The sequence below is a fragment of the Mauremys mutica genome, chromosome 6 (genome assembly GCF_020497125.1).
Source record: "Mauremys mutica isolate MM-2020 ecotype Southern chromosome 6, ASM2049712v1, whole genome shotgun sequence".
Taxonomy (NCBI): domain Eukaryota; kingdom Metazoa; phylum Chordata; order Testudines; family Geoemydidae; genus Mauremys; species Mauremys mutica.
This window is the reverse complement of record NC_059077.1, coordinates 108,673,026-108,699,353: the sequence shown is the minus strand read 5'-3', so window position 1 is coordinate 108,699,353 and position 26,328 is coordinate 108,673,026. Positions and strand designations below refer to the sequence as shown.

General features: G+C 40.5%; 1 protein-coding gene across 18 annotated transcripts in view; it reads left to right on the top strand.

Moving 5' to 3' along the window:
- ELAVL2 (ELAV like RNA binding protein 2) overlaps positions 1–24,492 on the top strand; it is a 146,035-nt gene extending 121,543 nt beyond the window's left edge. For 11 of the 18 annotated variants that reach the window (XM_045022248.1, XM_045022256.1, XM_045022245.1 and 8 more), the window contains 4 exons: positions 9,537–9,690; positions 13,111–13,336; positions 21,250–21,288; positions 21,786–24,492. In XM_045022248.1, coding sequence (XP_044878183.1) covers positions 9,537–9,690; positions 13,111–13,336; positions 21,250–21,288; positions 21,786–22,116 — 750 coding nt within the window. In that variant the 3' untranslated portion in view covers positions 22,117–24,492. Of the gene's footprint in view, positions 1–9,536; positions 9,691–13,110; positions 13,337–14,538; positions 14,659–21,249; positions 21,289–21,785 lie in introns of all 18 variants that reach the window. The other 7 variants (XM_045022250.1, XM_045022247.1, XR_006580653.1 and 4 more) reach the window with 6 other exon arrangements.
- The last annotated feature ends 1,836 nt before the right edge of the window (positions 24,493–26,328 follow it).

The window sequence follows — 26,328 nt, the reverse complement described above, 5'->3', positions numbered from 1 at the left end:
TTGACTTGCCATTATGCCATACAGGACAGATATAGAATGGTCTTGTAGTTAAGCTACCTGAACTGGGATTCATGAAATCTGGATACGTTCCCAGCTTTGCCACAGATTTCCAGCTGGACCTTAATCATGTCATGCCATCTTTGAGTCTCAGTTGTCCACTGGTGTAATGGGGATACTTGCTTTTTCCTCACTTTGTCCCTTTAGATTGTGAGGTCTTCAGGTGGGGATTGTCTGAACCCTGCCTTGGAGAATGAGGCCTGCTCTGAGTTGGGGTCTCTGGAATAATGCTGGAATGTTTATATTTAAAAAAAAAAAATCACGCCAAGTGGCCAACGGAAAACTTCATGATTTAGTACAAAGTCTTAATACCAGGAATAGTCCTGGACTTCCTCTACCAGTGCGCGACCAGAAACTTCAGAAAGTATCACATGAGATCCTGCCTACAGAGTGAGTGTTTAAATCAGTGCCAGCCTCCAGCTTTGCTTCCTCTTCAGTGTAAACGTATCCTGCAGTGATGCTACAGTGCTGTTACTAAATAAAGGGAGAAACCAGGAAACCTCTTTCAGTGGGTAGGCATTCATCTAGAGTCGCAATAGGCTGCATGTGTTCAGGACAGTTGGGTTAAACAGACTCTGCACTCTGAGGAATGATCCTTTAGCTGTTAGATCTTTACAGAACACTGAGGTTATCCCGTGAAACTGTACACCGATTGGTCTATTTTCAGCTGGGAACACTTTAAAGACCAGTGATAAGATCAACTTGCACATCTTTATCCAAATTTCTTTCTGGTCTGTATAATACAGAAGATGAATAGGGACTTGCCCAGGGTAGTACAAATGTATCCACCTTGGTCTGGGAGCTCATTGTTCTCCTAACTGCTATGGTTGGCAACACAACCAACTTTGAATTTTCCACTTAGACCTGCTCATGCACAACTTGGTAAGAGAACCAAAGAACCATGTGACCCTTGTAACATGGCTGCTGATCCAAGTGTAAAGAGACAGCAGTTTAGGCAAAGTTATCCCTGTTTTTGTGACACGGTGCACTGAATAAAATATCAACTGCAACATAGCCCATATACACTACATTTTGCAATCACCGCCTCAGCCTGACCCTAGAGCTTTTGGCTAATACCCCCAAAGAGCCATGTAGCAATGTATACTATCGTCTCTTCCTCGATGGAAGGATAGTTGACAGCTCATCTCTGTGTAGCCAGATCTGTTCAAATCATTGCTATCTGATGGGCATAAGTGATACTAACAGGGACCCTTATTGATGGTCCCTAGTCTTTATGCTGAGAGTGACTGCACATGGAAAAACTGTTCAATCTCAGAGGTGATCCTTGTCAAGTCAGAGTTGACCCACACATTGGTGAGACAGTGTGGGAAGCCTTCAATCCATTTGTCCGTGTTTGTCAATCTGGTACCTTTTAATGAGCACCAAACTAAAATAACAAGACAGTCTCCTAAAAGATGGAACTGGTCCTTGATCCTTCTGGTATATATTTTGATGGAAATGATCCACTGCAGTGCTGGTTGTAAACACAAGTCTGTGTTGGAACATAGTAGATTTGGGTCTAGTATTCATTTAATTTACACTCCGGGATAGAACTGTGTTAAGTAACACTTAATAAACGACACACTAGTTTTGCAGAGGTTGAGTTTAAACTCTTTACAGAGGAAATCTAATTTGTTGTGTCTTCAGTTTATGCACTGTTGGCTAAAACAAATGCTAGAGTGAACTGGCTCTTCTGACTTGGAGATTCATCAAAGTTAATGTGTTTAACAAGGCAACTCTCTATATAGATAGAGATAGAGATATGGAAGATTTTCTGCTTAAAGCAGTGGGTTTTCAGCCTGTGGTTCTGGACTTAAAGCAAATAGAATGCTGGAAAACGCAACTTTTAAAGTTCAGGTGGGCGGCAGGGAGGACTTGCTCATTCATCATGGAATTGCAGCAAACTTCATCATCATTTCTAGTTCTGAGGATAATATTAAATTGTCTAATGGCAATTGGGATTTGAATTTCTCTCTGCTTAGTGCTACGGCATCTCATTACTGGTAGTAAAGTCCCAGAGGAAGAGTTCTTGACTCCTGGTATCCAAGCGGTTAAGTACTCCTAATCTGAACCAAAAGAATCTGTCATAAGAATAGCATTTGAAAACCACAGTGTAACCATATTAAATAATATTTCTTTGCCTTCTGTTGAGCTGGCATAGAAAGGGGAGTTCATAAAATATCTGTGTGGCTTGCAGAAATGCTCAACCCCTTTGTTTTGATTAATCTGCTTCTTTTGTCATCGTCTCTAAAGCATGTACCTGTCCCTATTTTCAAAGTCAATTCGCAATTATTCCTAAACAGATACCATCTATGAGAAATTTCAGTCTGGAGTCAATTTGTGTTTTCAGGCTGATGGATATACATTTAATATTTTAAATAAATTGTGCCACCACAGGATCCAAGAGTGTCAATTTTAAAGAAGTGAAATTGCAAGGAAGTTTTAAAAGTAAAAGGAATCCCTGTTGATTCTAAGAAACGCTTCTAAAAGTGTCTTCAGGTGATAAACTACTCTTCCCTCGCCCCCCAAAAATATGGACTTGTCATAGATTACCACAGCACTGAGATGTATGCTGTGGTAATTACTGGTGCCAAGGAACTGGTGGAAATTCTTCATTTGTGGAGACAATGTTCTTTTTTCAGCAGTAATTTGTGTTAGAGGATAAAAAGCTGAAATCTAGTAATGGATTATTTTTAAGAAAAGTATAAATCTCTTCATTGGTCACTGAGATTTGGAGAGAGTTAGTATTTTAAAAAAGTAGGTAAAAATACATAGCTTTGCTGTCTTTCCTTAGCCACTGTTTCAGAGCTGCTTTTCTAAGAGGCACTGTCTTTACTGTTTACGCTGCAGTTTGTAGGATAATGGAAAATTCCAGTAAAAACTGTTTTTAAATTGGTGTCTCCAGAGTAGCAGCGTGTTGAGTGTTATATTATGTGTATCATCTTTAAATATTAAAATTGTAGGCTTTCTGGCTGCCTCTCAACTCTAGATTGTGTGCTGAGCGGTTTTGACATTGCATAACCTTGATCTTTAGCCATTAAATATTCACCTGTTGAAATTAATTTTTTAGCTGTTAATTCAATGCACATAGATTGCATGAATGGACTGCATATAGAATCATAGTTAAGTAATTACTGTACTAACGAAAGCCTGGAGAAGAGATGCAGGGTGGGAATAAAGAATAGGAGACACTGTACTTTAGTTACCATACCGTAGGTAAAACAACCAGTTTCTGTGGATTTTGTGTGTCAGTAAGGTTTAGAAACTAATTAGCAATCCCAAGTAAGCAAATGCCTCTTGCAATGGAGTTGGGCCATCTGTAGATACCAGTCCCTTCTATTTTTCTCTGACAGTCTTGAATTTTTCTTTAGGAGCACCAGTTTTGTTAAGCATAAATTATCAGTTTGGGATAATGTTACTAGGAATTTTCTCTTATAATTGAGCTTCCTGTCCTTTCCTTCCTTCCTTTTTTTAACACTCTTGCTCTTTCCCCTTAACATGACTCCTTTGACTTCTGTGAATAGATCACTAATGTTGCACACTTTAAGCATTAAACACTTATTTCTGTCGGTAGTCTGATACAAGATCGTATTTCACTGCTGCTCTCTCCTGTGTAGCTTTCTGTTAATAATTGGTTAGATGAAGGGGGACGTGTCATTCAGGTTTTTTCAGTTTTGATAGCTGTTTATGGCCCAAATGCTCTTCACTTTTGCAGTGAAGCCAGCTTGTAAGAATTACAGGTGAAACAAGACCTCTATGCAATTCAACTCTTTCCCAAACAGTTTATATGAAAGGGGTTGCATTAGTCCTGCTAATCCAGTGAAAAGGATACTTGCGTTTGTTTATGTGAATTTGAGTTTTGATTAAAATTTGTGTCCACCCCTCTCTTCTCTCCTCCCCTCAAACAAAACCTGTATTCCAGGGTTCAACCACAGAGCACAAATAGAAAAGTAATGGTCCACCAGTTCAGCATGGAAGAACACACTTTCACTAGTCAGTCTCTGGGCTTGTCTACATTACCCGCTGGATCGACGGGCAGCAATCGATCCAGCGGGGGTTGATTTATCACGTCTAGTCTAGACGCGATAAATTGAGAGGGGAGCGTCAGCTATCGACTTCAACAGTGAAGACACCACAGTAAGTAGATCTAAGTGTCGACTTCAGCTACGTTATTCACATAGCTGAAGTTGCATAACTTAGATTGGTTCCCCCCCCACTCCCCCCCCCCACACACCCTGTCCCCGCCAGCGTAGACCAGGCCTCTGTCAGACAAAAAGGTGCAGAAAAAGAGAGATACTGTACTTTGGCAGATGCTTAATAGTTTTCTACTGTAATGTGAAGGGAAACGAGGAAAGGATAGATGAAAGAGGGAAGTACTTTAGAAATGTAACTCTAGGTTTTCTTGTTACAAAAAAATGCATCTGAGATATGTAACAAACAGGGCATATTGTCCTATGGGTCTTGGTGTTTGACTCCTTTGTGGTGGTTTTGTCTTGCTGGCAGGGAGGAGAAAAGAGAACTAGGGTCCTGTTGCTTTAAGAATGGGAGTGAAACCTTATTCTGAATTGGTGCCACTGCTCTGCACAGAAATAATGTGTATTTCTACCCAATTCAGTTGAATGAGACAGACATGGTTTTATTTTAACTGAAAAATCATCTTGCTGCCATGTTGCCTAAACATCCACAGCTTCCCTGGTATGTCTGCTTTCATGGCAGAGAGCATATCTCCTCTTCCCTCTCTGAGCCTTGTGTATGGATTCCTTTCTCCTATTAAACTAGTTTACCTCCCATTTTTTCTCTCACACTTGGGAAGCATGAAGTGTAGGCTTGAAACAGATGCCTTTAGCATTAGAAATCCGCCTTACTAGTCACCCAGTGTTTATTCCTCCCCCATAGTGTTCTGTAGTTGACCTACTCCTGTACCCAGCCGCTCAGTTGCCTCCTAATGTACAGCAATGTGAATTGAGGATGTTGGGAGAAGAGAGAGGTGTCAGCCAAAGGCAGTTCTAGCATCTGAGGCTGAGTTGCATCCCCTCCTAGGATTACCATGGAGGTAGCAAGCCGGGATGCCATTGCCTTAAGACTGCTATTAGTGATTTTATTTTTTGTTTTGGAACCAATAATGCCATTCTGCTTTTCGCCAGAGCCTACAAACAAATCGGAATACAAACTCCCTCATTCGGGCACTGTGCAGTGTCTTGGGTGGAGAAATATCAGCTCTGTTAAGTGTACGTGCAAAAGTGCTGCCTGGTCTTCAATGCATAATATTTTTTAAGCAGTACAAAATTGAATTGCCATTCTCTGTGGATCAGGCAGTAGATAAACAATTAAATAATGTCTATTTATAGAGACAGAGAAATATCTGGAATTCAAAGCTAATTGAATAGACTTAACAACATATTTATAAAAGTTGGGCTAATTATGGTTTGTAGAAACCTCTTGGTGGGAGATGTTATCTGACCTGCAGTCACCTCTTTCCTTTATTTGTAGTGACTTATCTTGTGTTAGACTATTTTATTACTCTTTCCCTACATAGTGTATGGATGATGTGTCACTGCTTGCTACTTCCTTTGAGTGCTAGTGTCTGTCTAGAGCAATGGATCCAATGCAGGCGAGAGGCAAAACTTTTGTTTTTCACCTGTAGTTTTAAACTTGGTATGGAGCTACTACTTTGGATAGAACATCTCTGTATATGTCTAGTATTGTAGTACACCTCTACCGAATATAACGCTGTCCTCGGGAGCCAAAAAATGTGTCCCCTACGAGCTATTCTTCCAGCCGCTCTACAACCTCCAGAACCCAGCCCTCTAATAGCTTATGCCTGGGTCACTCTTTGTGTTACCATGAGAGCTAGAAACTTTTTTAATGAACGCTGAGCTTCTGAAGTAGTGAATTTCTCAGCAAAATCTGTGGCTGCAGGAAACACAGGACTCTGCTTGCGTGGCCCACATTTCAGTAGTATCTGAGCGCTTCACAAACACTTCTTCTTTTTTTTCCCTCACATCCGTCTAGTGTCCCCACTCTCCAGTTACAGAACAGAGAAAACAAGTGACTTGCCAAAGTTGTCAGTAAATCTACAGTAAGGCTAAGAATGGAATCAGGGTATCTGGGTTCACAATCCAGTGCCTTTTATCAGATTTCTTCAGTTACGAATTATAATAACTGTCCCCAGCTTGGCAGTTATGCAACTGAGGCAGTGAATGGTTGGTGCCGTAAATATGGCAAAAGGATACCTCAGTTGTGTCCTTCTCACCCCAAAATAAAAACCATGCCTCCATTCCTCTAAAATGGATATAAAGTTGACTCTTGGACAGCTTAGTTAGTTCCTATCTGTAATTCTGTTCTCCTCATATTGATACACTAACTTTCCATAGCAACTTCTTAAATTTTTCATCTGCCCTATGTGGGGCTGTTAAGAAACAAGAATTCAGGCACAGATTGTTCATTTCATACATTGCAGAAGTGCCTGTTACCCTACCTTTTCTCATCTCTACTCTTTTTTGTTGGTCTAGTTTAAAACATTTGTAAACTGGTTTGGTAAAATTTCTACCTATGCCGTGGATAACCGACCTTACCTAATACTGTGACATGATCATAATCAATTTTTACTACTGTAGCCTTGATGCCATTCGATTACTTTACTAGCACAGGTTACAGGACTACAGACATTCTAGACATTTTCCCCATGTGAAATGTCTAGCAATAAATACTCGGTGCAGTAGGAGATGCCTGAAAGTAGTCCTACGTGGACATACGATAGGTCAGAGGTTCTCAAACTGTGGTCCATGGACCACCAGTGATCTGCAAGCTCCGTTCAGATGGCCCGTGGATAGTTCCATCTAAGGTGCACGTCTGAGCTGCTGCACATGAGAAAATAAAGGGACAGCCACTTAATTAGTGGAGCCGTGCAGGTGTGGCTCCACTAATTAGGTGCCTGGAGAAGACGTACATGTAAGGTGAGGTGGTGGCCTTGGGGAGAATAGTGGGTAGGTGGGAGGGGGCAGTGGGGTGAGAAGAGGGGGTGGAGGGGATTTGGGACATGCAGGGTTGTGATGGCCAGAGAAAGAGGCAACTTTCCCCAGCTCCAGGGCTGCGGTTGCCGTGGAAAGACGGCCCTCTCTTCCCAGCCCCACCTCTGTGGTTGCTGTGGCAGGGGAGAGACCCTCCTCCTTCCCAGCCCCAGCTTGGGGGCTGCTGCGGCAGTGCAGAGAGGGCACATCCATCGCATGAGAAAGGTAGACTACTGATATTAAAATAGGAGTTGTGTGCTTTTATTTGTAGAACAAAAAAAGCTAGTTAAGGGGTTTTTTTAATATCGCATTTTTATCCAAAGCGCTTTACAATAGTTAGCTAACGCTACAAACAACATTTGGAAAGATCGTTAAGTGGTCTGCCGAGAACTTCAGCAGTTTTCAAGTGGACCATGAAAAAAAGTTTGAGAACCACTGCCCTAGAGATTTTTATCATTATGGAGGTTATTGGGTGACAAGAATGGAAAGCTAATGCTAGAATTTAACAAACTCTGCTTTTAAGGTGCACAAACTTCTGCTCGCAGGCTTGCCCTCACCAATGCAAATGGGCAAACTATTTCATTTGGTGGTATATAGTAACTGACCAAAGTATCAGTGAAATGTTTTGTTTTGATTTTAATAAAAGTTAATCTTTACTGCTGCCGGTTCCAGCTAGCTGGCAAAATGTGATCGTTTTCTATATGCCAAAATGAGAATACTGTTTAATTACTTCTGGTTGACTGAGGTGCTGGTAGTGTTACTTAGTCTCCCTTGTAGTCTGGCTCCTAGTGGGCACTTTAAAAATCATTGATTTATGACACCTAATGAGTAGCTGTGTTTGTAGTCTTGTCACAGATCCTGGGCTGTATGGAAATAAAGTTCTTTTGGATTGGATAAATGCCAAATCAGGGGTGTGGGGAGAAATGATCATCAAGACTGATAAAATGTAACCTCTCTAGCCAGTCTAAATGGAAAGATGTCAAATGATACATTCTGCCCCTCGTCCCCTGTTTGTAGAGACTTTTGATTTTTAATGTGATTTTTGGCGATAAAAGTGACAGTTCAGCTATGTTGACTTCAGTGGGAGCGCTGGATGCTTAGCATGTCGGGAAATCAGGCTGCTGCTTTAAGGGCTTAAGGATTTAGGAGCCTGATTTTTAGGCCATAGTCCTGAAAACCTTGGCAGAAATGTTTATCCCCATTATAGCTCGGTGTCTTGAGTAGTCCTTCTTAAAGTACTACTGGCTAGAATTTCCCAATATCTGATCTCCGAGAATCTGGAGAACTTAGACTATCAGTCAGATTTGGTTGTGGGACCTTAGCATTGTTTCAAAATGTGCAAAAAAAACTAGCATGGCATACACCCACTCTGGCTACTTATCCTTAAAAATAGAGTTCTTCTTCGAGTGCTTGCTCATATCGATTCCAATTAGGTGTGTGTGTGCCACGTGCACGCTCGTCGGAAGATTTTTACCCTAGCAACATTCGGTGGGTCGGCTGGTTCGCCCCCTAGAGTGGCGCCGCCATGGTGCCGAATATATACCCCTAACGACCCAACGGCCCTTTAGTTCCTTCTTACCGCCCGTGTCGGTCGTTGGAACAGTGGAGTGCGGCTTAGCTGATCTCCACTTCCCTAGCTACTCGTAGTTCTCTCATTAATTCTTGTGTATATAATTCAAATTTCTATAGTTGTAGTTAATTTTATTAGTTCATAACATAGTTAGTGTATATAGTTAGAGGGGTTCGGGGATTATCCCCTTCCCCGCACCCGGTGCCAGGGCCCATGCCCGGTTCACCGGGTTTCAAACCGTGCTCGGCCTGTCACAAGCCGATGCCAACAGGAGATCCCCATGACTCCTGTCTTAAGTGCCTCGGGGAATCTCACCTCGCAGATAAGTGCCGTATTTTATTTGGGGGAGTCAAACAAATGTGCAAGAGGAACAGGACAACACTCAGTACTGGAGTAGAGAAGCTGCTAATGTGTTGGATTGCTTTTCTTAAGGCATGTATGACATTGATCTCAAAGCTAACTTTAATTCTTGCATTTTTAGTGTGTAGGGAGATTGAAATGAATGGATAAATAGAACAGATTTTTCTGATAGGATATTTTTTCTGTTTTAATCTCATCAGAAAAGGGCTTAAACTAGTGTCAAAAGAGCACTTTTATTCCAACAGCTGGCTTAAGTGTCCATTCACACACACCTTTTTTCCCTTGCTCTGGAATATGGCTTTAAATTACAACTTAACTAGCTTGAGGTACTCAGTAAATCCTATTCCTTTGCCTTGTGGTGTTCTTTTGATTGTTTGACACTTAAGGCAACATTTGAAATAAGTTTTAGCTCACTGAGCAGTATTTTTGTAATTACCTTGTAGTCATTTGAATAAGTGGGAGGCACAATTTTTTTTTGTCCCATTTCAATCATGGTCTGAATAGGTTTTTTTTAAATGAATTACCCTCCCTTTCCCAAGGTTTCCTATGCGCGACCAAGTTCAGCTTCTATCAGAGATGCAAATTTGTACGTCAGTGGACTTCCAAAAACAATGACCCAGAAGGAACTGGAGCAGCTCTTTTCTCAATACGGACGCATTATTACTTCTCGTATTCTAGTTGACCAAGTCACTGGTAAGTAGGCAGCTGCTCTGCACTGCCTCTTTCACTTTCTCAGACTGGCAGGTTGTGAAATATTCCACCTTCCAAGGCAGCAGACTTGCCTCCAGAACATATCAAAGGTATATGTGGGCCAGAAAATACAATTTTCTGCTGGAATTGTTCATAAATATGCATGGACAAAAATAGATTGTGGAGTGTAGTGAGCCAGCCTGAGTCATTTCTACCCTGAAGGTGCAGGTTTGAAGCCTGTTTCATGGCTTGTAATAAATTTACAGCTGCTATAATCTTCATTTCCAAGCTGCTGCGTGAAAATAGTCCCCATGCTCCTTATAAAATGCTAATAAACAATCTTTTTATAAAAAGCAAAATTTTATGCAGTAATGCACAGCTAGTTCTCTCAGGCTAGGATTACACAAGACCCGAACTGGTAATTGCTGTTAAGACTGTTTTCAAGGTTGCATCATCTACTATGGGCACATAGAAGAATATGAATTCGAGATCCTTAGGAGCAGGTAAATTCTGTACTTAGCAGTGCTAGCACAGGCTAAAAGCAAACTGGGAACTCTGGTAGGTTAGATACTTTTTTTTTTTTTTGCATGTGCCTCTGATACAGGCTGGATGCCACAAAATGTTCAATGGCATCTTTTTACTAGTCTGATTTGGACAGTGTGTGTAATTTTTCTGTATACTCATGACAGTTCAACTGGCTGACTTGAATTTCGGTAGTAGTCTATCTTCTGCCTACACCAAAGTTGTTTTGTAAAGGCTGGCAACAAATATCAAATTAAAAAGGTGATGTTTTCATGGACTGTATTTAAACAATGTACAACAAGGGCTGGGGCATAGAAAAGGATTCTCCTCTCAATCCTTTCAGTCCCTTCCGTTCCCCTGACTATTTCAAGTCTGTTTTTCCTTTCTAATCCCACTGACCCCCATAATGTCAGTTTGATGGATGGAAATTCCAACTATAATGTCAGTGTAGTTTGACCAAATTGTGGGGGAGAAACATTTTTGACTTTTCTAATTTGTTCTCTAAACAGGATATAAAGTTAGCTGTAAAATAAAAGTAAACTCATGCTTTCAACAAAGTTCTAACACCAAATTTAGTATGTTTTATGTATAATAGTGTGTGCAAACTTATCAATAATTAGTGAGCAATTGCATATAGGTATTCTGTAGCTGGAAAACCTGAGAGATGCATGTTGTGATCTGCCCAAGTGAATTTTGTGGTAGAGCCAGAATTAGAATATGCAGTTTCCCATCCCAAGCCCTAAAAACAATCCACTAAATAAAATACTTGTTACATTTCTCATGAGTATTCATGTGCAAATAGCATGTATGATCTGGTACCAAAACAAACAGGTGAATAGACTTGTAAAATTTATAAATATATAGTGTGTAGTACACCCTAAATACAGTGGGAAGAAGACCCTAAATACACATTCTCATAAGAATTAATGTAAACTGTTTTTCATCCTAGAGAAGTATTATGCAGCCTTCTAAGTATTTTTTTCACACTATTCTAAAGGTAAAGGGAAGAGTTAGATTCAAAATTATCTGAATAATAATGTTGTGACACAAACTGACAGATAAATGCAAAGTTGAGCCTGTGACATTCCGCTCTTTAAACTTCCTTACTCTTGTTCCTTGTCATTTTGATGTTAAGTTGTCACTGATTGTTAATAGAATATTTTTTTCCTTTAAAAATAATTTCAGAAAGAGCTTGTGGGTAAACTTCTAACTTTTCCTTGTCCTTTCTCTGATGAAACAAAATGCAATAGGCCTATGATTAATTGCAGTTTTCCTCCCATTCACGTTAATTTGTTCAAGTAAACTAAATTCATTTTAAGCCACTTGTTTGAGGTTTAATGTGCTCCTTAGACCTTCCCTCTCTTTTTTTACTATTAGTACCCTCCTTGCTTCCTGCCCGCACCAAATGTTTCCATCTCGCCACCTCCCTTCCACAATATATCTTAAATAATCTATAGACAAGCAAAGCTGAAAATAGGCTTTTGTTGAGGGAGTTAAAATGCTGTGCAGTAAAATATTGAAATCATGCATCAAGTTTATAGGAACGTGAACTCTGAAAATTAAAATAGCAGAAATTCCCATTGTTTGCAACCCAGATCTTGTACTTCAGTCTTGAACATGGCACAATGATTGTAGGCATCCTTTCTCCAGTGCACCCCGGCAGGAAGTGGGGGGACATTGCTACAAGTATTTTAATTAAAAAATAGTTTAGTCTTTTGCTCCTTATCTAGTCTACTGTATGGCTGGTTCTGAAGTCTTCTTCAAAGTGCCAGGTAAAGATAAGTCTAGAACAGAGGTGGGCAAACCCCAGCCCACGGACCACATCCGGCCTGCGGGACCCTCCTGCCCATCCCCTGAGCTCCTGGCCCGAGAGGCTAGCCCCGGCCCCTCCCCTGTGGTTTCCTCGCCCCTGCAGCCTGAGCTCGCTCTGAGTGGCAGGGCTGCGAGCTCCTGGGGCAGCACAGCTGCAGAGCTCGGGCTGACCGGCTGCTCTGTACTGTGCAGTGGCGTGGCTGGCTCCTGTCAGGCAGCGCAGCTGCCTGTCCTCCTGCTCTGGGTGGCGTGTCTGTATCGCTGCCAGCCGCTGCCGCTCCAGGCAGCGCAGTAATGGGTGGTGGTTAGAGGGCAGGGGAGTTTGGGGTGGGGCTGGTGGTGGTCGGGGGGCAGGGGTGTGGATAGGGGTTGGGGCAGGGAAAAGGGGGGTTGAATGGGGGTAGCGGTCCCGGGGGGGGGCAGTCAAGAAGGAGTGGGGGTTGGATAGGGTGGCGGGGGGCAGTCAGGGGACAGAGAGAAGGGGTGGTTGGATGGGGCAGGGGGGCAGTTAGGAATGAGAGGAGGGGCTGGATGTGGTGGGGGTTCTGGGGGTGGTCAGGGGACAGGTAAGAGGAGGTTGGGGTGGATGGGACAGGAGTCCTGGGGGCGCTGCCAGGGGCAAGAAGCGGGGGGGGGTTGGATAGGGGGTGGGGGGGCCAGGCCACACCTGGCTGTTTGGGGAGGCACAGCCTCCCTTAACCAGCCCTCCATACAATTTTGGAAACCCGATGTGGCCCTCAGGCCAAAAAGTTTGCCCGTCCTGGTCTAGAATCAACTAACATTACTTCTGATTTCCCCCAACGGCTTGAATCCTGTCACAGCTAGAATTCCCTTTCCCCTCCCCAATCTCCTTTGCATACAAACTGGCTCAGGTGTACTGTGTGGCCTGTTGTATTCCTAATGGATAGGATTGGATTGGGTAATATTAGAAAAGTCACATTTTGTACTTGTTGCCAGAACTGAATCTCTGCTGCTGGAAGTTCCTTGTTTATAATAACCTGTAAATCGACATTTAATCTTACTAATGTTGGGGATTCTACAAGTCTCCTGAATTAATCAATCAACATGTTCTTCTTTCATCCAATGCAGGGGTATCAAGAGGTGTAGGATTCATCCGATTTGACAAGCGGATCGAAGCAGAAGAAGCTATCAAAGGTTTGAATGGGCAGAAGCCTCCAGGTGCCACAGAGCCAATCACCGTAAAGTTTGCTAACAATCCAAGCCAAAAAACCAATCAGGCCATCCTTTCCCAGCTGTATCAGTCTCCAAACAGAAGGTATCCAGGACCTCTAGCTCAGCAGGCTCAACGCTTTAGGTAAGTCAAATATGTTACGTTTATGGCTGAGCCATTGAATTCTGGAATTCCCATGGGCCTGCCCTTTTCAGTTTCCTCCTGCCCCATTCTCCTCCTGAAGTGATCCCCCTCCCCGCCCTTCGTAAGAGACTTCATAGTTTTGAAAGTCTTTCAAATTCATGGTGCAGAACAATTTAAAAAAAAATCACTGCCATCTAACCAGACCAGAGTCTAAATATCTAGTAAACTATTTAATTAGCAACATTTAGTGTTAAGCCGGGATATTTTTCCCAAGCAGGCATCGGTAGAGAGCCATGATTTTTAAAATTACTTTAATTTCTTAGAGTACTATTGACTTCATAAGCAAGTCAATTCAGTTAACGTTGGTTTAGACAATTTAACTTCTTCCTTGGCCATATGGTGTGCCACAGCCAAAACACAACCCCTATCCTACCTTTTCACTTACCTTTTTTGTTTCTAGTTAGAGATCTAAATTCTGCACGCCATACATCTCCTTGTTTGACCCTACACTTCCATTCTGAAAATGTAGCCACATCTTGCGTGGTGTGTACTTTTTTCGTGGATCTTTTTTCCCCCATGCTTTTGAGTTTACAGCCATAAATGTTTCTCGGTGATATTTAGTGTATCGAAAAGGACAGATGGTGAGAAGAGAGTGAAACAAATACTGTATTATCTACATTCATAAACCCAATGTTTTTTTTCTTTCAGTGATTTTTTTGTCCTTTTTTTTTTTCTGGGGTGTGTGACTAGCATGCATTAAACATTGAAAGCTTAAATATACAGTAAAAACAGTCTTTGTTCTTGCTAAGTAAAAACTGGACCAGCTGATAGATCCTTGAAAAGTGTGCACACAGTTACAAAAGCTGCAAGCTGGCCACACTCACTAGAAGGCTGAATGCCCAAACAAACAGACCGCATTTTTGGCAGACTTCGAAACGTTTATTTACATCTCCGCTAAGCAGCTCACCAGTGACTACAGTCATACAGCTCCACAACCTCTTGGTATTTGGTGCTGGTGACATGAAGTGCCCCCTGCCCAGTAATGCTCCAGTGCTGACCAGGCAGTCTGTCTTAGGGGAAAGGGTAACTGGTTTAATTCAGTATTCAGTGGATTTCCTTAACTAGGGTATAAAAAGATTACTAAGCTGCAGAAAACCGCTGAATATTGAATAAAAATAGACTTGCCCTTTTTCCATATGCAGACTGCCTGCTCCAGTGCTGACTGCAGGAGTGGAAATTGCACTGCTAAGACGACACATCCCAGAATGCACTGTGCTGAAGTAAGATCATGGGGGAGTTGTTTTGCGGACCTGAAAACAGAGGTAAATAACTCTTGCTGTCAAGGCCTCTGTCTTGTGGCATTCAGCACCTTCTGGTAAGATTGGCCATCAAAGTCCCAAGTCATTCTTATTTTAGGTACATTTTTTTCATTAAAAAGTCTATTTTCTTATTATAGCGATTATAACTGAGGTATCTCTAATACTATGGTGTAGTATCTGTAAGTGCTAGCTTTTGAATAGCGATCATGGTGTCTGTCCCAATCTTTTAATCTAGTTATGTGAATAATAGGGATATGCCAGCTATTACTATTCCCTAAAGGACCACATATGTTCCACAGCTATGGAATTTATCCTGTTCTGATATCCTGGAACATAATTTTGCAGGTTTAATATAAAATCTTCCTAGTTGATATGGTTGCAGAAAGAGTGCAAACAGATGCAATGATGTCTGCTGGTGTCTGAAAGCAACCTGAAACCACTGCTGTGAGGGAAATATTAATTCCTATCAAACCCAACAATAAGGCATAGTATTTTTTTTTTTGTAATTGTGTTCCAAACACTGTATGGACACTAATTGAATCTCACAAGCTCTGAGTTAGATGGATAGGTGGGGAAGGTGAGGCAGAAAAGTGAAATTACTGGCTAAAGGACACAGTGAATCAATGGCAGAGGCAGGGTTAGAATTTGGGGCCTTCTGACTCATTCCTCCAGAACATGCTGTCTTGTCAAAAGGGTGTTAACTTTTAAGCTGTCATAATTTTACATCCATTCTATACATCTTAGAGCTTGTATAGCAGACATTATTGTACTATATAAGCTCTTCTTATTTCATTTGTTGATTACTTCACGAAAAACATCTAGCTAATATGTTGGTTCCATAATCCCCAATATCTCTCATAAACTTCCCTCAAATAGCTTCTGCTGTACAGTTACATGGTTTTTGATAAACAATTTGGTAGTATGCTGAAAATGTATGGCCAACATAAAATTTTAATTATTTCAAATTGAAGAACACAAGGGATATTCTGTTGTACTGATTATTATCAGGCCCTTCTGAACTGTTCTGTTGAGTACCCAGAAATCAAGGCATCCAAAATCACTCTTGAAAATCATGTCCCTTTGTTTTTAAATTTAATCTGAAACGCTCACTGAATTTCCAGTCTGGTGCACTGGAGCACTGTAGAATCCAGGGCCTGTAACTCAGTTTCAGTGAAGCTCACCAGTGCATGAAGCCTTACTTCGGCCATGTCTGCACAAACAAGTAATACTGCTGTAACTACAGCTGTATAACTATACTGGTACAAACCCACTCAGGTGGATACAGTTATACTGGTATAAATGTGCTTAAACAGTGTGGCTTCTTTCCTGCGCAGGAAGGAGAATAAGCTACACTGGTATAAGCTACCTTTATGCTGGTTATTCATGCATATAATACAGCCCCCTAGTATGAACACAATTATAACAATATATCTATATTGGCTAAAACGTGTGATGTTTTTAGCCTATGTAGTTATACCAGTACAACATCTGAATGTAGAGCAGACCTTATGTGGTAAATTTCTTTCCTTCAGTGAGGTGATGCCTACTGAGGGTTGACCTTAAATTTGTTGTTAACTTCGTTATCATAGAACAGTGGTCCCCATCGTGGTGCCCGTGGGTGCCATGGCGCCCGCAGGGGCATTTATGTGTGCCCCACACCTGCCGGGGACAGAACTCCAGGGTTGCAGGCTGCTGGCGCCGGTGTTCTTGGTCCCTGGCAGGCACGGTGTTGCAGCTTCTCTCTGGTTTCTCCGGGGCTGCAGACTGTGGGCGTCGGTATTCTCAGTCCCTGGCAGGCACGGGGCCGCAGCTTAAGCTGGAGAGAAGCCGCGGCCTCACGCCCGCTGGGGACAGAGTACTCTGGGGCTGCAGGCTGCGGGCGCCAGTGTTCTCTGTCCTCGCGGCTTCTCTCCAGCTTCTCTCTGCACTGCCCAGAACTGACACCAAAAAACAAATAAAACCACTCTGACTCTGCAGAATTGATGGAATGCCGCCCTGTAGCATGTGCTGCCCCAGGCACGTGCTTGCTCCACTGATGCTTGGAGCCAGCCCTGTATGTGAGTAATTGCTGGCGCCCGCCACACTCTTCTGAAAACATGAATGTGCTACTGGCCACAAATAGGTTGGGAAGTATCAGAGGGGTAGCCGTGTTAGTCTGGTTCTGTAGAAGCAGCAAAGAATCCTGTGGCACCTTATAGACTAACAGACGTTTTGCAGCATGAGCTTTCGTGGGTGAATACCCACTTCTTCAGATGCAAGTGATGGAAATTTCCTGGGGCAGGTATATATAAGCAAGCAAGAAGCAAGCTAGAGATAACGAGGTTAGATCAATCAGGGTGGATGAGGCCCTGTTCTAGCAGTTGAGGTGTGAAAACCAAGGGAGGAGAAACTGGTTCTGTAATTGGCAAGCCATTCACAGTCTTTGTTTAGTCCTGAGCTGATGGTGTCAAATTTGCAGATGAACTGGAGCTCAGCAGTTTCTCTTTGAAGTCTGGTCCTAAAGTTTTTTTGCTGTAGGATGGCCACCTTAAGATCTGCTATTGTGTGGCCAGGGAGGTTGAAGTGTTCTCCTACAGGTTTTTGTATATTGCCATTCCTAATGTCTGATTTGTGTCCATTTATCCTTTTCCTTAGAGACTGTCCAGTTTGGCCGATGTACATAGCAGAGGGACATTGCTGGCATATGATGGCATATATTACATTGGTGGAAGTGCAGGTGAATGAACCGGTGATGTTGTGGCTGATCTGGTTAGGTCCTGTGATGGTGTCGCTGGTGTAGATATGTGGGCAGAGTTGGCATCGAGGTTTGCTGCATGGATTGGTTCCTGAGCTAGAGTTACTATGGTGTGGTGTGCAGTTGCTGGTGAGAATATGCTTCAGGTTGGCAGGTTGTCTGTGGGCGAGAACTGGTCTGCCACCCAAGGCCTGTGAAAGTGTGGGATCATTGTCCAGGATGGGTTGTAGATCCCTGATGATGCGTTGTAGGGGTTTTAGCTGGGGACTGTATGTGATGGCCAGTGGAGTCCTGTTGGTTTCTTTCTTGGGTTTGTCTTCCAGTAGGAGGCTTCTGGGTACACGTCTGGCTCTGTTGATCTGTTTCCTTATTTCCTCGTGTGGGTACTGTAGTCTTGAGAATGCTTGGTGGAGATTTTCTAGGTGTTGGTCTCTGTCTGCGGGGTTAGAGCAGATACGGTTGTACCTCAGTGCTTGGCTGTAGACAATGGATCTTGTGGTGTGTCCGGGATGGAAGCTGGAGGCATGAAGGTAGGCATAGCGGTCGGTAGGTTTTCGGTATAGGGTGGTGTTGACCATCACTTATTTGCACCGTGGTGTCTAGGAAGTGGACCTCCCATGTAGATTGGTCCAGGCTGAGGTTGATGGAGGGGTGGAAGCTGTTGAAATCGTGGTGGAATTTTTCCAGAGTCTCCTTCCCATGGGTCCAGATGATGAAGATGTCATCGATGTAGCGTAGGTAGAGAAGGGGCGTGAGTGGACGGGAGCTGAGGAAGCGTTGTTCCAGGTCGGCCATAAAAATATTGGCATATTGTGGGGCCATACGGGTGCCCATAGCGGTGCCACTGATCTGGAGATATATATTGTCAGCAAATTTGAAATAGTTGTGTGTGAGGATAAAGCCACAGAGCTCAGCAACCAGGTGTGCTGTGGCATCATCAGGGATACTGTTCCTGACAGCTTGTATTCCATCAGTATGTGGGATGTTTGTGTAGAGAGCCTCTACATCCATGGTGGCCAGGATGGTGTTTTCTGGAAGGTCACCAATGCATTGTAGTTTCCTCAGGAAATCAGTGGTGTCACGGAGATAGCTGGGAGTGCTGGTAGTGCTGGGAGTGCTGGTAGTGTCTGAGTAGAGAGTCTACATATCCAGACAGTCCTTCAGTGAGAGTTCCAATGCCCGAGATGATGGGGCGTCCAGGATTTCCGGGTTTGTGGATCTTGGGTAGTAGATAGAATAACCCTGGTCGGGGCTCTAAGGGTATGTTGATTAGTTCTGGCGTTAGTGTAGGGAGTGTCCTGAGTAGATGGTGCAGTTTCTTAGTGTATTCCTCAGTGGGATCTGAGGGAAGTAGCCTGTAAAATTTAGTAAAATAGGTTGGGGACCACTGTCATGGAAAAATTCCATCAACATTAAATATCAGATTAAAATTCTGCCTAAATAGATTGACTTCTTTTTTAAAGGTTTAGAGCAGTTTTTAACTTTTGTACCTAAGTTTAAGGCACCCAAATAAGTGGTTCTGGGTTTCAGATGTGCTGAGCACTTTCAGCTCTCGGTAGAAATACATAGGAGGTGAGTGTCAAATGCTTCTGAAATTTAAACTGTTTAGGTGCCCATGTTTGGAAAACTTGTCTTGGTGGTTTTGTAAGTTCATTTTAAAAGAATTCACAGTATGATAAAGGGGTGGGAGAAGTGTATTGTACAGGAAGTATGAGTGGGGAAGGGACACTAATAAATATAAAGTACTTAATTGTTGTGTCCTTTGGTTTTACTGGAATGCCAGTCATAAATTAAAGCAAGCATGATCACAAAATGCTAGTTCATGACCAGTGGTTCTTGGGTAAGTACTGAGTGGGCAAAAAACAAGCTCTCTAGCATATTGCATGTTAAAAAGCCTATCCTCACCAGAAGTGGCTGTAGCTTTGTTTGAAATTAAAATAAATGTTTTAATTATGCTACTCATTCTGTTTTGTGCTTCAGAAAACTATATAAATGTATAGCAATGTTTGCTGATCAGAATTTCTGAGTTACTGAAAGTTGGAAATAGGAAATCAAACTGCGGTGACGTAATAGTGAAATTTATTATTTTCGAAGGGGACTTGGATCTAGTCTTCATAATTAGAAAATATTTAATTTTATTTTTTCAGTTCTGAGTTTAGCTTTGAGTTACAGCAAGCAACGAGCCTCCTTTTCTTTCCCATTATAATACCTACTAGGAGATGCCTGCTGTTGCTTTTCAACTGCTGTATTAAGTTGGTTTTATTACAGAAAAAATATTAAATGGACAAAGTTTTGCATCTGTAGTAATCTTTCTTAGAAGTAGTTTGACTAATATATTCTAGGAAGATCATAGCTCTGTGTATTGCAGAGAAGAAGCTTGGAGTATACTTATTTTTCTAAAGTTTCAGAAAACTATATAACATACATGATAGTATTTCAGATGTTTTACTATTCAGGAACAGCACTGATGGGGTAGGTTTCTTTGGGACTCCCATTTTTTTTCTTAAGGCAGCTCAAATACAATACCCTGTGTCCAGAATAAATGACTCTAGATTAATTATGAGATTTCACATTTAGATTACTGGTTCAATCAACTCAAGTGAGTAGATACTGAAAAGTTGCAATATGACTGTTCAGTAGCGCGACATGCTTTGGTGATCGCAATCCATGTTCTATTGGATATGATCCCATCACAAAACACCTTCATAAATGATGCTCATTGACAGTCTCAGAGAAAAATTATTGAATGTACATTGGAAGGGGAAACCTCACTTTGCCCTTTGAGGGTAGTTACCCTACCTTCATCCTCCCTTTAAATAGGTGTTCAATGAGATGTTGATACAAACATTATATTGCCTTTCTGCCTGAATTATAAGCATTATTCAGGCACTTCGCAATATAAGCATATCTTTTGGTCGTCTTATTAAAAAGAGTGCACTGTGCGTGGATTTCCTAATGTGAACTAGGACAGATACTTATTTTTTTTCTTGTTCGGCTGATTTTTTTTTAACATCTCTCTCAGCATAAGATAGACCATTCCCTTTTTACTGAATGTACAGGCAATTCATATTTTGTAGCGTCCTAAACTGTAAAGTAAGAGAGGGAATGTTCTGGGTTTTTTTCCCCCTTGGCATGCATGAGTTTTCCCAGAAGGAAGTCGGAGTCTCTCCATCAAGCCTCACTGTTTGAGAAACACATGGTTAGTTGTTAGTTCATAAGTTTAAATCTTCAAGGATGCTCTGGCATCCTCGCATTTGTTTCATTCCACTTATCAAAAGACTTGCAGCTGGGCAAGAAGGAATTAACATGGCTACTTAACAAGTTCTGGGGAAGAATTATAAAGCTAATAGCAAGTCTGCCTTACTACATTGGAAATAAATTTTCAGTAAGACAAGAACAGTGGAATTAAAATTGTTCAATATTCTCATGTTTTTATTTCTACAATTTGAGAAGTCTTCTAACGACGGTCAATAATAGAGAAATATACACTGGTCTGGGTACGTCTATGCTCCCCATCAACATAGTATCAGTGTCTCTCAATTAAGAGCTGAATCTTATATAAAAGCTGATTTTTCTGGAGAACTCCTGTGAGCTTGTGGTCATTGGTGACTGCTTAACTTTCTACACTAATCTGGAGACTGGAAACTTGTTTCCACACATGACTACCTGATGGAAATGAGAGCATGTGTGCAGTAACCCCGTCATGTATGGTAAGATATGTCACAGTTCTTAGCAGCTTTCAGACTTCGCATACACATTCTGTGGAATACAGTTCAAGGAAACTGGCAATAAGATACTGAGTTTCCTTAGAAGAATAGGAGAAAATCCAGAGACTGAATACTTTGCTAAATGTTTTGCAGGTTGGACAATCTGCTCAATATGGCTTATGGAGTAAAGAGGTAATAAAGAATCATATTAGGTTGATAATAACTTTCCAACAAACTAGTTCTTTAGAGAAAGTATTTTGGAGTATTGTAAATACTTTTTTCCTTTAAGGTTTATGTTGGGTTCCTTTTGCATGTCGAGATGTTCAACTGAAACTGTTTTCATTTCAGTCCATCGTTCAGTAAAGGGAAAACCTCTTATCTATTCCATGGAATTCCTCTTGATTTTTTTTATCATTAATCCTCAAGTTTTTGGCATGGTTTTTCTTTTTTTAAATGTTTATTTCTTCTAGCCAGACACTGTTCCTCACTTGTGTAGTGCCATTCAGCATTGTGCATAGTCTCTGTACACTTTGAATGCAACTTACAGTGTTAAATTTAATTTGGTTGGAATGTTCATGCAAACTGTAAATAGTTTATATTTGCTTTAAAAAATAGCTTTGGGGGGAACTGACTGTAAACAGCCCCTCTTTTATTCTTATTCTTGATTCTTTGTTTCCCACATTGTTTAGTAGGTTTTCACCAATGACCATTGATGGAATGACCAGTTTGGCCGGAATTAATATCCCTGGACATGCAGGAACAGGATGGTGCATTTTTGTGTACAATTTGGCACCTGATGCAGATGAGAGCATTCTGTGGCAAATGTTTGGACCCTTTGGAGCAGTAACCAATGTGAAGGTCATCCGTGACTTTAACACAAACAAGTGCAAAGGTTTTGGATTTGTGACTATGACAAACTATGATGAGGCAGCCATGGCAATAGCCAGTCTGAATGGATACCGTCTTGGGGACAGAGTCTTGCAGGTCTCCTTTAAAACAAACAAAACGCACAAAGCCTAATGAGTTATCCTCAATCCATTTATATATGAAAACTATACAACAAAGGCAAGTTAAGAGAAACTTTATACATTAGTAAATGTCTTTGTAAGTCAGTGTTGAAATGGGGATAAAATGACTACTTAGCATCCTAAGAATATGTGAGATTTTTTTATTGCTAGTATTTGAATTAAAACTTCTTAAATATCTTTTATGTTTGAATATGGACAAGAGGTACAGGGTTTTTACCTGTCACAATGCATTCTATTGCCTTCTTTGAAGAAGGTGGACCTTTTAAAATGTTTCAGCTAAGGGAAGAAGTTTCTTTTCTTTTTACGTAACTGCCTTGAACCTGTGAGTAAATATTGAGGCTTTGTGTTGTAATCCCTAACTTGGTTGTTTTATGTTGTGTTTTCCTAATTAGCTTTGTGTTTAATTTACATTTAATGCATTGCTGTTTTGTCTGTTCAAGAAAAGTATTTTGAAGTTTACATTTTATTTATAAAGTTATAAACAGTATTTATTTTGTAATTATGATTTGGGTTGGGGATGGGGGGTACATTATAATAAAAGCTTATTGTAAGAATACTGGAGAACTTTTCGTAAAGCAGTACCTTGCCAAAGAGATAAGAGCCTCTTTGATGTGGGTTTAAAAAAAGCTTCTATTTTTATAAAAAAGAAAAATTTGGAGAAACTTTTTACTGGTCCTGGAACAAATATTTTGACTTGAATACTTTGAGAAATCTCTTCATATGACACCTAGTGAGCTTTTAAAACTTACCAGGAAATTTGCAATGGTTGGGGGAAAATTTAGAAAGATTTATGATGTAGAAATACTTTTGAGACCTTTGTATTAAGAAGTAGAATCAATGGGAAACACTGTTGGTTTCATTTTTGTAATCATCAGTGAAATCTCTGATCATCCTGGTTATTATGTGATAGGTGGCTCACATTAATTTGTGATTTTGAAACAAATGAAAATTTAAAAAAAAATATATGAGCAGGCAAGAAATTTAAATTACCGAGAGATGGGGGAAAAAAATCTGTTCTTCCTAAAGAATTCCCTTCAGATAGAGCTCATGGTGTTTAGTGATGTACTTGCAGTATTGTTTGAAGAATTGTTTTGTCTTAAGAAAAGACGTTGCACATGGTTTGCACTGCAGCAAATCAGCAAAAGCAGTCTGAGTTGGATATATTTGAAAGTATTTTGAAAGTTACGTTCAAGGCTAACACCTGAGCTTTGTGTAATGTAAATAAGACCTTGCGTTTATGAACCTTTCAGCTAATTTTGGTTTTGGTTTATTTTTGACTTACATTGCCAAGTGATGTTCAGATTTTGAATGTTTTCGTATGAGTTTTTTCCTTTGTAAATGGCATTAACATTGTTACTTGAGGTCTGCTTATTCATTTTCATTGTCCTGAGGACTTGAATTTACAGTGCATCAGATTTGTTGCTAATTTTGTCTGTAGATAGTCTAGCTTCAGCTGTTTATGGTGATGCTACATTTTTGTTTATAAATATGTTTGTGGTAAAAATGAGTATAACCATAGGATTTGAACAAATTTCCTTACATTTTTCATACAAAAATCATAAATACCTGTATACTATTAAATTTAACTTTGTATGATGCTTAAATCACTATTTGGGGAAATAAGTCTTTACCATGTATTGAAGAAATTTAAGAAAAAATACAAAATATTTTCTGATTAGCATCTAGCTTATAATAAATTTTTTAAAAAGCTGAGGGCTATAATGCCTTCACCAGGATGCACTGACAACTATGCGGTATAGTTACGTCCTGCTTTTTGTATAAACTGAGATGCTCATATGCTTCCCCTTAGAACAAGCAATGTGCTATGCATAACATAGTTGTACATTATCTTTGCAGTTGCTTTTGGTTCTTATTCTTTTAGACTGTAGTTATAAATTTTCAGTATAGTACAGTACATATACTGTGAAGCGCGCGCTAAAGTGAATAAGCGAGTTTTCATGCTGACCCACTCAATGCTATTCAAAACTCAATTGACTTCCTGAGCACTCTCTCATTCTTAGGTGCACTTAGATTGTTGAAGCTAATCCTCTGCATTAAAACTTGTATATACTTTAGAAAATAAAGTTTCCAATATGGGGAAAACAGTAGCTACATGCTTCTTTCCTATACTACTGTAGCAAACAAAGGCATTGATGAGAAGGCATGTAAATTGGGCTTCACTTTACAGTGTTTATCAGAGCACTTAATAAAATGTAAGGCTGGTATTTATTTGAAGTTGTACAGTATTACTTCACATCTGTTGGAATAGAAAATATATTCTGTTTAGTATTTAAGAGGCTGTACATGTTTTCTTTTGTGTTTGGATCCTTTGTACTTTTTCATGTTCAGTACATCAATAAACAAAGTTGAAGGGAAGACAGTCTGATGAGCAGATTTTTAACTTTTTCCCTCTGCTTTAACGGCTATGCTTTCTCATTGGGTGAAAGGTTTTCCTCTAGTGGACAGGTTGTTCAGCAAGGGGTGAAAACAGTTGAGCCAAATACTGCTCTCTGTAAATCCAGAATCACTCCATTGGTTTACTGGAGTTATTCTTAGCTTGTGCTGGTGTAAATGAGGACAGAACTCAGCCCAGTCTGTAAAAAAAACAAATAAATATATATATCTTTTGTAGCAAGCTGATAGCTTAAATCAATGTCATTTCAAAAGCACACATTGGATAAGTGCAACCCTGAAAAGAAACTAAGTTTACCATGTAGAGGCAGTGTCATTTTAGTGATTATTTCACAGTATTAATCTTCTTATCCCCTGTATCCAAAACCAGGGCTATACATTTCTAATTCATCCACCATTCTTCTTGTTAGTGTATGTGTTGTGGAGACAGTTCCCAATTAGTATTTAAAGTTCTTCCCCTCTCTCCTAATCTCACTGATTTTGTTCACTTCCATTCCCTGAACATCCAACATCTAACAGAGCATCAGAAATTTCCTATCATTGCAGTTCTTTTTCATACTATATTCCTAAATTGCTTTCACCTGGGTTTTCCACTTACTGTCATTGTGTTTGAGATGCATAACCATATGGCGTGAGTTCTTAAAATGCTTCTGCTTTGATATTCTGTGTGTTCAAGTGGGGGGTGTGCGTGTGTGGTGGGGGAAGAGTTAGGTATAGATATTAGTAGATGGCATCTGTGTACATTAATCCATAACTGCGGTGTCAGAAAAAGCTTTAGTCTGCTATAGCTAAAATAATGTGTACACACTGACTTTCATGTAATAATCCTATCCTTTAGTGGCTGGAGGCCTGAAAAGAGGATGCAAGAGCTTCTAGGCCTGGCAGCAAATAGAGTTTTTTTTTTTTTTTAATTTTATTTTTTTAACCTCAAGTGGTTGAGTTGCTGCTTTTTTGAGTTCAAGTCCCAGCAGGGACAAATCTTCACACTAGGGGAAAGGAAAACCTATGGTTTCAAGTTACATGCTTTCATCGGAAGATAACTTCAATTCTCTCTCTATATTCCACTCCAACCAATATTTTTAAATGAAGCTATTGCCTAGGTTAAACTATATATAAATAATGTGAAATATATTTATACGAATACCTGTTTTAATACTATATACTTGTATTTCCAAGGGCTGTGTACACAAGCAAGTTTGCAATTGGGAACACAACCAGTTGTGCAGTTGTTATAAATGCAGTTTTACAGAAGAATGTTTCGTTTGGGCAAACACATTCAGAAGTTCACAGCAATGCATTTCTGATTAGCAGTGTTAATAACTGGTTTAAACAAATTTAAAAGTTCTATGTGAGGTTATACAGAAATGGGTTTTGTAATAGATGAGAAATAGGATGGGAGATGCAAAAATTGTTTTGTGGATAAAGTTGGGGGGCAGTAACTCTTGAAGTATAATATTTATTAAATATACCTGACAAATATAGTTTGTGTATCTATTCAGCACTTTATGCCAGCACTTTATGCTAGACTCTCTGTTGCAGACACCTGGTAAATCCTGTCCTTGTTCATGAATTTGCAATATGAAAAATTAAAATTAAATTACAATTATAATTAAAATGTCAGATCCAGGAAAACGTTTGGAGACTTACAGAATGGATTTAGTACTTATAAGAAATGCAGATTAATTGCTGGTGATTGACATGTGCAGTCTCATATAGATGTTTGAAACAAGTTGCCAGCAGCGGCACAAACTTACCATCTCTATGCCAAAGCTCTAGTCTGGAAGAGAATTGC